Source organism: Pteropus vampyrus, unplaced genomic scaffold (assembly GCF_000151845.1).
Source record: "Pteropus vampyrus isolate Shadow unplaced genomic scaffold, Pvam_2.0 Scaffold827, whole genome shotgun sequence".
Lineage (NCBI taxonomy): Eukaryota > Metazoa > Chordata > Mammalia > Chiroptera > Pteropodidae > Pteropus > Pteropus vampyrus.
Window position 1 is genome coordinate 48,961 of NW_011889608.1, and position 9,946 is coordinate 58,906.

At 49.4% G+C, this 9,946-nt stretch overlaps 1 protein-coding gene across 1 annotated transcript in view; it reads left to right on the top strand.

Annotated features, from left to right (window-relative positions):
- The first annotated feature begins 9,121 nt into the window (after window positions 1–9,121).
- Window positions 9,122–9,946, top strand: part of NT5C1A (5'-nucleotidase, cytosolic IA) — a 17,529-nt gene continuing 16,704 nt past the window's right edge. The window contains exon 1 of the mRNA XM_011385938.1: window positions 9,122–9,247. Within this exon, the coding sequence (XP_011384240.1) occupies window positions 9,122–9,247 (126 nt within the window). The remainder of the gene's footprint in view (window positions 9,248–9,946) is intronic.

Sequence of the window (9,946 nt, forward strand, 5' to 3'; positions counted from 1 at the left end):
AGAGTAGCAGCTGGTGAGGGGCAGGGCCCCTGGCCAGGAGAAGTGTGGCCACCTCCCAACCCCACGACCTCTCTGGCTGGCCCTTCCCTGGGAAGAGGAGGACTCTAGCCTCACTCTCTGGCCCACCCACCCCTCTGCCCAAGTCCTTGCTCCTCTCAGTCGTGATCCTTGAGGGACCAGCTTACCCTGGAAAAGAGACAGATCCTCAGGTATCCTGTGGTCTAGCACCACTCTAGTCTTAGCCCAGAATCAACATCCACTGGGCGTAGGGGAGTTGGCTTTTGCCCCTAGAGGCAGGGTTAAGGAGGGTGGCTGGGATTCTGCTTTGAAATTCTGTTCTTCCTGGCATTATGCTTTATAGGATATGGCCCTGCAGACCCCAGTTAAAGGGCCAAATTGAGTCTGTCCTTTGCTGAGGACCCAGATCCCTTACAGGTGGTCTCTGCCCTGCCCCCTTGACTCTACCTGGCCCTTCTGGCCCCAGCCTTTGGAGCTTTCACTCAGTCCTTTCTTCAGCTAACATTTATCGAACATCTGTCCAATGTCAGGCACCTCTAGATGCTAAGGATATGGTAGTCTACAAGGCACGTTCCGTGCCCTCTGGAAGCTCGTAGAGTAATGAGGCAGACTTCCAGTGGTCAGGGTCTTAAATGGAGACCTTAAACAACAGCTGAGCAGGAGGTGCAGTAAAGAAAGGAACTATTAAATCTTTCCACTCAGCTCCACACAGAGATGCAGACGGATGAAATGAAAAGTGTTCAGAAGTCTAGGAACCATGCGAATGGAATTTTTAAGAAAAAATAGAAACTTATGTAATACTTATTTTTTTAGTACCCTTTAAAAGAGCTAAAGTCATTTTGTTAGTTTAGGATATTAAAATGTACTTTATATTACTTGTTTTTTTTGTAAGATGATCAAATGAATATAGAAAATGCTCATTTTCATGAGAAAAAAGAGCTGAGAAAAAAGAGAGAAAATGCCACCATATTTACCAGATAACATTTTTTCTTATCCAGCTAAAAGCTGAGCTGTCACCATTAGCAGCTTCTGCTGCTTCCTTTTTAATGATCATTTTCAATTCAGTGAGCAACTCTGTTGTGCACTTGCTCTGGTTAGGTGCTGACTTCAGAAACAGAAAAAATAAGATTGGCAGAGAGTGAGACAGTACATTTCCCACATCTTGGTAGTTCCTTTCTGGATTTTGTAGTTTCAAGGATGGGCCTGTTGTTTCACTGCTACAGAAGCAGAAGGAGCTAGAAGAGGACCACCTGGCCACTGTTTAGGCTGCCAGGCTGCAATGGACCAAATGACTAAAAATGTGCTGGGCATGCTCCATTTGAAAAGCTTTTCCTAACCCCAAATCCTAAACCTGCCAGATTATTCATCATATTCCAAGTGCACTGGTTTTGCTTTCCATTGTCTGCTTTCCGATTTTGGATCTATGAGCTATAGAGCTGCATGCTTTGACTGCCAGAAAATTCATCTTGCTTCTTCATCAAGTCTTTCACTTTACTTTCTCCTGTATTTGTGATCAGAAATTAGCTTTAATGTGTAGTGACTGTTGATTTCCTCTTGAACTGCTGGTGAAACAGTCTAGTACACAGATACCGTCAGCCCAGGGTGGGAACTGAGTTGGGGGGCATGGGACTGTATCTGCAGGAAAATGATGACGCACGCCTTTTCCTGCTGAGGGCTCACCTGTCTTTCTCTGCAGGTGTAAACTCTTGGGGATGTTGACCTTTGGTCTCAAACTCTATTGGACCTTCCTTCTTGCTGCCCTTATGGGTAGCAGGGCCACTGGGTTTCCACCCTCTTTCTATCCTACCTATGACCAGCCATGTGGTAATACTGGGGAATTCACATCTTCAGGTGGTAAGCAGCAGGTTTTTGTTCAGCAATGCCTCAAAGGATCTTCCATTGCTCTCAAGAGTTGGCCTTAGGTGTGTCTTGTGCTGTCAGTCAGCACCACAGATACAGATGCTCAGCAGCCTGGCTCAGCTGACACTTCCAGTGGAAGGCTTTTTACAAAGTGGGGTTTCTATCCTCCAAACATTTAATCTAATTTAACTCCCAACCACACAGAACTTCATGGCTTTCAAAGTCTTGCCATCTACCCCATCTCATTCTATCCTCATAGCCAAGGGAAATGGAGATCTTCGTTCCCTTTCTTCAGTCTTGGAAACTGAAGCACAGAGGGGGAATCCTTTGCTTAAGAGCACACAGTCAGGAGGTAGCACAGTGCCAAGATGAACCCAAGGCTCTAAGAAGGTTTCTTCTCTTCAGAGTCTCTTCCCTGCTCATTTCTCTGACTCTGAGTTGTACATAGGTTGACTGTGGGGCAAGCTAAGTTGATTTTGGTCTTTTACAAGCTTCCTGCTAAGAAATTTCTGAGGCTGTTGTCTTCTAAAAAGAAATAGAAGCTTGGTCGAAGTCCTCACATTTTCAAGCATCTTGTTTTATGCTTCTGGGCAGCTCTGCTAATAAATTAATGCTGTCCTAGGAGGCCTCTGGCTCAGAACCCTGGAAGCATCTTGCATTGTCTTTACCATCATCTTCCTCCCTAAGAGAACTTTTTATTTCAACCAGCTAGTAGGCAAATCCTACCTGTGAGGGCAAGTTTGATTACTCCAAGCTTCTGGACACATATCCCAAGTGATATTTGCCGGTCAGGACAAATAGTCTCATACAGCCCAGAAGTGCTGAACATTTAATGCAAGGCCAGGAACCAGGACCACCCTCTTGCTGTTGGGAGAAGCCACAAGTAGGCCAGGCCTTGCTCCCACATGCTCCTGGATGTCCCAAGGACTGTGTGCTTGAGAGCTCTGTGGTAGAGCACTGGTTCTGCTGTGAGAAAAGAAGCAGCCCTCCCATTTCTGCTCCAACTGAGAGGAACTTGTCACAGAACACAAGGTTCACAGAGATTGAAGATGACTCACATAGACTCAAAAATATACAGACAGTTAAAACATTGATATATCCGAATTCTCCTTTGAAGTTCTGTATCTTCTTATAACAGCTCTATGAATTGCAAGATCCCAGAATCTGCCTTCTGATTGTATTCTGTCTTCATTCAACCTTTTGGGCTAATTGATGAGCTCCTTATCTCTGCTCTTTAAAAACTATCAGCAAGGGCTACTTCAGATGGCCACTTCAGCTCTTTGAGCTATAGTCGGGATTATATAACTTACCTTAAATCAAAAGTTAAGAAAAAGGAAGCCCATAAGCAATGACACTGAGTCTTTTCCTGATGATAGCAGAGTCCCTAGAGGTAGAAATTAATCTTGCTGCAGAGAAGGAGAAAAGAGAGAGAATAAGAGAATAAGCTGGGGTTTCTGGGCAGGGTAGTAAGCTGACACTGTAAATATTTTACACAAAAATTTACAAAAGCAACAAATATTTTCTGAAGATCCACCCTGGGTGAGGCTTTGTGCTGACTTTAGAGATCACTCTGGGGGCAAGAATACATTTCTTACATATTTTATTCATCATTTTTGAAAAAAATATATAATTCAAATCCTGAAATTGAAGTGTCTCAGAAAAATGGATTTTCTTTCTGAAATTTTCAAGGTTTTCTATCTTTGCCAGAATATGGGGGCAAAACTGGGCCTCTCAGGGTGTCTGGCCCTTTCCACTTGGTGGAAGCTCCAGGATTGTGGAGGCCTAGGGAAGGAGGGGGGCTGGGTGGCAGAGGAGGGCCTCCCAAGTCATTGTCCAGCATAGCCCCCTATTCCCTTTAGAAGTGTTATTCCTGGCTGTGCCCACAGTGACTGTCCTCACTGTTCAATCCTGTGCTATGTAGTGTGTTTTTTTCTTCACTGACAGTGAATAAAGGTGTGACTGTGTTGAGGGTTCCTACTCTTCTCTAAGCTGGGATAGGGCTGGGGTGAGGGGAAAGAGGTAGCTCACACAAGTGGGGCTACTTCAATAACTCCTCGGGGCTGAGGTCCTTGTTCCAGCAAGGACTCTGGTACATGGAACAGAGGACTATTTGATAGTTCGAAGAAAGGGGAAAGCAGATTACAAGGGACCCTAAAGGTGGAGAATTCAGAATGACTGGGACTTAAATGAACTAGAACTAACAATGAGGCCTCTCTCTTTTCTCTGGGCCTCACAGGCTCTCATCTCCTTGGCAATATTTGCATCTGTGCTCTTTCCCTCAGCTTCTCTTCAGACTTCCTTGGTTTACCAGCATAAAGTGGCTGTATCCCAAACTCTGTATGAAGACTCACCAGCAACTAACAACTCCCATCTGGGTCTCCTAGTTCCAATTCTCAAGCAAGAGAATCTGATTGGTTCAGCCTAGCTTTTGGTGGGACCCCTTGGTCCAATCATCTATGGCCAAACCAGATGCTGATATGTGGGTTCTGTGGGCAGAGCAGTTCTCCCAAAAAGGAGCTAGTGGCAGCAGATAGTGGGGCTTAGTTTCTCCCTCTGTTCAGTGGAAGGCATCATTAAAGCCCAAATGAATGGATGGTGGGCAGTGGGGAGAAAGGCCAAGAGCCAGAATTACAATGGTTCATATGGTACCCTTTATACAAATTAGGAAAAGGCACCCACTCTGAGTGGAAGCATCCCCATGAGTGTGCAGCCAAACCAGTAGATGGCACGTTTGGGCTAATTAGAAAGATATATCCCTTCTGAATATAGCCTTGTCATGCCAGGATGCACAGCTTGACAAGTGGAGTGTGGCCAGGATTTCAGGCCCCACCTGCCCTGTTGGTCGGAGGTTGTGTAGTATGTAATCTGTTATGCCATCCACAGGAGTCTAGCCCAGAGCCCTCAGACCCCATACACAGACCCAAATATGACAGGTGTGGGAATGGGAGTTGGTGGTGAAATATTTCTTTTAGGATACCCTCCAACAGCCAGAGAGGCACTGTTCCCTGCCGGGGGTTGGGGCACCTATTTCCTCCTGAAACACTCAATTACTTTTACAAGGGCTTTCTCAAGGACGCTTGGAGGGGGGTGGTTTTCTTGGCAGGAAGCAATTAGGACAGAGGAAGGAGGTTAACCTGGCCTCAGGGCAACCATGAACCTAAGGAGGTGACTCAGAAGTCTGAGAACTTGGGGCTGCTCTGCCCGGCTGAAGCCACACTGGGGGGATGGGGAGTCCTATCTCCTGCCTGCCTTGGAGTGCGTAGGTCCTGGGTTACCATCTAAAAACTGCCCTCTAGGACCTCACCATCTCTAGCCCAGGCTAGTCCACCTCCACGATTGCCCTCTGTGCCATCTAGCTGCCCCTAAGAAACCAGTCTGACAATGTCAACTTTTCAAAGTCTCCCCTCTGCCCTCAGTATGATAAGCTACTTAAAAGTCCCTCGAGGCTCTGCTTGATCCGCTACCTACTGACCTCAGAAGCCTGTTCTTCCTCCTACCTCCCCTTGCTGCACCTTGCATTTGAGCTACCCTGAATTGCACCCCCGTTTCCCTAAGGGATCTCTTAGGCTTCTGCATCTGTACACAAGCCATTGCACCTCCCCAGGCCACCCATTTTCCTATCTCAATGATCTTCTTCTCTGTGAAGTCCTCTCAAACCTCAAACAGTTGGCCCCTTATGTGTACACAGTCCATCACAGTTGTCATACAGATTCTCGTGGGATTTCCTGTCAGCTCAACTGGACACACATCTAAGTCTCCAAGTAAAGGCGACTGGATAAATCAAGACTTTGGATTGCAAGTGAACAAAACCCAATTCAAACAAGCTCCAACAAAAAGGGGAGGCTTATTGGCTCATGTAATTGGGAAGTTCAGGCACTGCTGGATTCAGAGGCTCAACATTGCACCCTCTTCCCTCCCTGCTTCTGCTTCTCTCTCTGTGTAACCTCATTGTCCTCTCCAGATGGGCTTCTCCCATGATTTTTCATCTGCCACAGGGAATGATGTGTTCTCAGCTCACAGTCTCAAATTAATAACCCCAGAGAAGAAAGAGCCAAATCTCCTAGCATCCCTAGGTAAGAGTACAGAGAATAGCCTGGCTGTGGTCATGTGCTCATCCTTGGCTCAATCATCATGTCCAGGAAAATAGGGCTCTACAGTTAGTCAGGTCTAGGTCACATGCCTACTCCTGTGACCAGGGAGGCAGGGGTGGGGGGCGGGGGTAGGGAGGGGCGGGTAGATCTAGGCCAGTACTAGAAGAAGAAGGTGAGAAAGGTGGCGAGTAGAATAAAACCAATAGCCACCAACTTTGGGGTGGTGGTGGCATTTGTTGAAGCAAAATGGAGAATCTCATGGAAATTTAGAGATGGGTACTATAGCCAGGGCCTCAACTGGAACTTGGGAAGCTGTAAGGACCAGAGGCAGCTTCCTCTCAGGGCAGCGTGGTTTCCTGTTTGTGGATTTTCTGCTTCCCTCAGTACATCTTTGCCCATTTTTATCTGCTGATTGGCTCATTCTGCTCACAGAGTTTCTACCCCCTCTTAGTTTTATGTCAAACATAACTGCAGCTTGCTAAGCCTCACTCAGTTCTCTTGGGAGCCAACTGGATTTCACAGCATCCTCAGCTTCCATATCTGCAGTCGACTATCCAGCCTCTGTTTCCCGATTCAAAATTCTTGAGGAAGAGGAATCTGATTAGTCTAGTTTATCTTTACAACCCAGGCCAAACAGGTCAAAGGTCACTGGACGGCATGGGGATAGTACATCTTTGTCTCAGGTACTCACTCTCAATCCAGATAACCTCTCTATACAGTCTTTCCAAGTCCTTCTTGTCCATAAGGAACCCGAGAATAATCGACCCTTTCCTAGAGTTTCATTATTTATTGCTATGTAACAAGCCATCCTGAAATGTAATGCTCAGAACAATAATTTATTATTTTTCATGATTCTTTGGGTTGGCTAGGCTCAGCTAAGAGGTTTTATTGCTTCATGTGCTGTTGGCTGGAACAGCCAAGATGGCCTCACTCATATGTCTGGCAATTGGTGCTGACAGTAGCCTGGGAAACTGTTGCAGGAAGCGACACTCAATGGAGGAATTTGGATGCTCAGACAACTTTGTTTAGAGGAAGGAGAATTTATTGGGCCGGCGGAGCATGTGAGGTTAACAACTCCACACACAAGCTCGCTCTAGTTGGATTTATTACAGCTTATATACGTTTGCGATGTCTATGCAAGGGGCACGTGATTCTTTTGTCTGAGATTTTACATGTCCCTCCTTACTCAGAGTGGGGAGGGGGAGCTTCGGGTGGGAGGGCTGTAGGGGAGGAATTTTTAGACCCCAGTCTTACAGGTCTTTTGTCTTGCAGAGTCTGAGACCTTGGTGTTATCAGCACTATTATCGGATTCTTGAACAGAGAGATGGGACTCCTAGCTTACAGACAGGGAGCAGCACTCATTGATGTGCCGCTCAGCAGGTTCCTTATCCAAAGGCTGAGCTCTAACTGTAACACAACAAACAGTTCCACACAGTCTCGACATTCATACACAGCTACAGAGATAAGGAAGGGGCTGGAGAATCCTCGAGCTGTGGAAAACATGTTAACTGAAGAGCATAGGGCAGAATGGGGGAAGAGAGAGAGAGCAGTTTTAACCAGCCGAGTCGGTTATTTCTGCAGGCCCTTTCCTTTGCATTTTTTCAGATGCCTCTTCTCCTCTCTCAAAACCACTGTTCTCCACTGGCTTCTTATCCTCCAGATCCTCTCTGCCTCACCATGTGGCCTTTCCCACAAGGTAGTTTACATTGTATCTGGCTCCCAGGAGAACAAAAATGGAATCTGCAAGTCCTCTTAAGGCTTAAGCTTGGAAATTGTACAGGATCACATAGCATTCTATTAGTCAAAGCGAGATACCAGGTCAACTCAGATTCAACTCCACCTCTGGATGGGAGGAGTGTGAAAGTCACATTGCCAAAGGGCAGGCGGGATGGGAGAGATTTGGGGGTCATCTATGGAAACAATTTATCAAGCTTGGAGAAGAAAAAGTCTTAAACATACTTCCCCAATCCTAAAACTTTTTATTGTTATTATTCCCTGCCCCCTCTTCCCACAGAAGGTTTGGTTGGGTCCTTCCAGGACATGGAGGAGTCTGGGAAGTTCCCTCCATTCTGTACCCCATCCCAGGCAGATACTCTCCAGGCTAAACCCGTATTTTCTTCTGCTGCTAGCACTCAACCCGTGCACACTTCTAGGCTCACACAGAGATGCCCCTTGTCTGCTTCCTGGCCTGTGCCTTGGGATAGGTGGCATTAGTGTCTGCACCCCGGGCTCTCCACCAAGGGGGACAATGTCCTTAAATTACAGGATGATGGTCCAAGAGTCTGATTCCGAGGCTCCTTTTCGACCTTCCCTCCATCCAGCCGCTTCATAGCCTGTAACTAACCACCTTAAGCTTGGCAGATGGGACCTGGGAGTGGCCGCCCTCTGCTGGCCATCGAGGGCTCAGCAAGAATTCAAGTTCAGGGTCCCTGGGAGTCTTTCCAGTTTGGGTCCTCCGCCAGATTCAGCGAAGCCTGGTCTCGCCACGGACTTTAGGACCCTTCCGCCTTGGTGGGGAAGGGCCCTCCACTGTGCAACTGGCTAGGAGCGGGCTCCTGCTCGTGGACGGAGCTGTCCATCCACTACCTCCTCCCCCTCTGGGGGATGGACTAGGGTTTGAGGCAAGAGGACTCCGCTCAAGGTCCCAGGGTCCTGGCATCGGAGGGGAAAGCAGGAGTTACCTTGGGGGCGTGGAGTGGCTAACATTTCATTTTCTCCTTGAGATTCACCATCCTGGAAAAAATAGTTGTCAGGCCTCCCCTCTCTCCGTGCCCTTGAGCGCCTGCGAAGAACACCATCCCACAAGCCCGAATCCGCAGCAGCAGGCAAACCCCGCTTCAGGCCCTCTCTACTTGAGAGCCCAAGAGGCCAACCCCACCCCCACCCCATTCACTTCGGGCGTGGGGCGGTCTGGGAGCAAGAGCTCAGCTGTCCCCGGATACACATACGGCAACAACACACCGGCAACCGAGACGGCGATATTGGCATCCCGGTTCCCCACCCCGCCCCGCTGCAGGCTCGCACGCCCACACTCCCCGCGGCTGCCCGCCCCCTTCTCACGCCCGGGACGCGCCTCCCTCCTGCAGCCCAGCCCCGAGAGCTCCGTGTCTCCGCTGTCGCCCGTTCTGGCCCGGCTGGGTCACAGCCGGAGCATGGAACCCGGGGAGCCCCTGGCGCCCGGCGAGCCCCGGCCAGGGGCAGAGGCCTCCGCAGCTCCCCGCTGGGAGGAAGCCAAGGCTTTCTACGACAACCTCGCGCCCAAGAAGAAACCCAAATCGGTAAACACAAGGCATCGGCATGGGGGGTAGGGCAGAGAAAAGGTCACCAGGGGAGGGGTCATAAGACCCCTGGAGGGGGACCTATGGCGCCTCTCGGGAAGGGTACGCAGCCTCTCAAGCACCAGAATGCTCCCAGCCATTGGCGCGGGCTTGGGTTTATTTTGGGAGCTCTGCTCCGGTGTTTTTTTTCCGGGGCTCGGGTTCCACGCCAGGATCCCCCTCCCCCATGCTGTGGTCAGGGCTCAGCTCGGGGCCGGTGGCTCAGCTCCTCCCGGAGCGGCTGTCTGGGGCGCGCGGGCAGCACTTGTTGGCAAAGCCGGTCAGGGGCTCCTGCGGAAGCGCCCTGGGCTCCGGTAACCGGACTCTAGAAACCCGGCTCCTTGCTATGCGCTCCGGTTTCTGCCATGTGCGTACCGAGCTCCGGACCCGAGCCTCTGCGTTTCGAGGTCTGGCTCAGGGCCCTATGCCCCTGGTTCTGCGCTCCCAACATGGACTTTGCGTCCCAGCTTCGGACTCTGCTCCTCCGGTAATGGTCACCAACATCCCCGCTACCCGCGTGTGGTCTCAGCCCTCTAGGTCTCACACAGAGGAGAGAACTCTCTCCCATCGGAGAAGTTCTTGATGCCCTGGTTGGCCCCTGGGCTTTGCTCACTCTCGCTTCCCAGATCTCGAGGAGTTGGGGAAGAGACTGAGAATAGA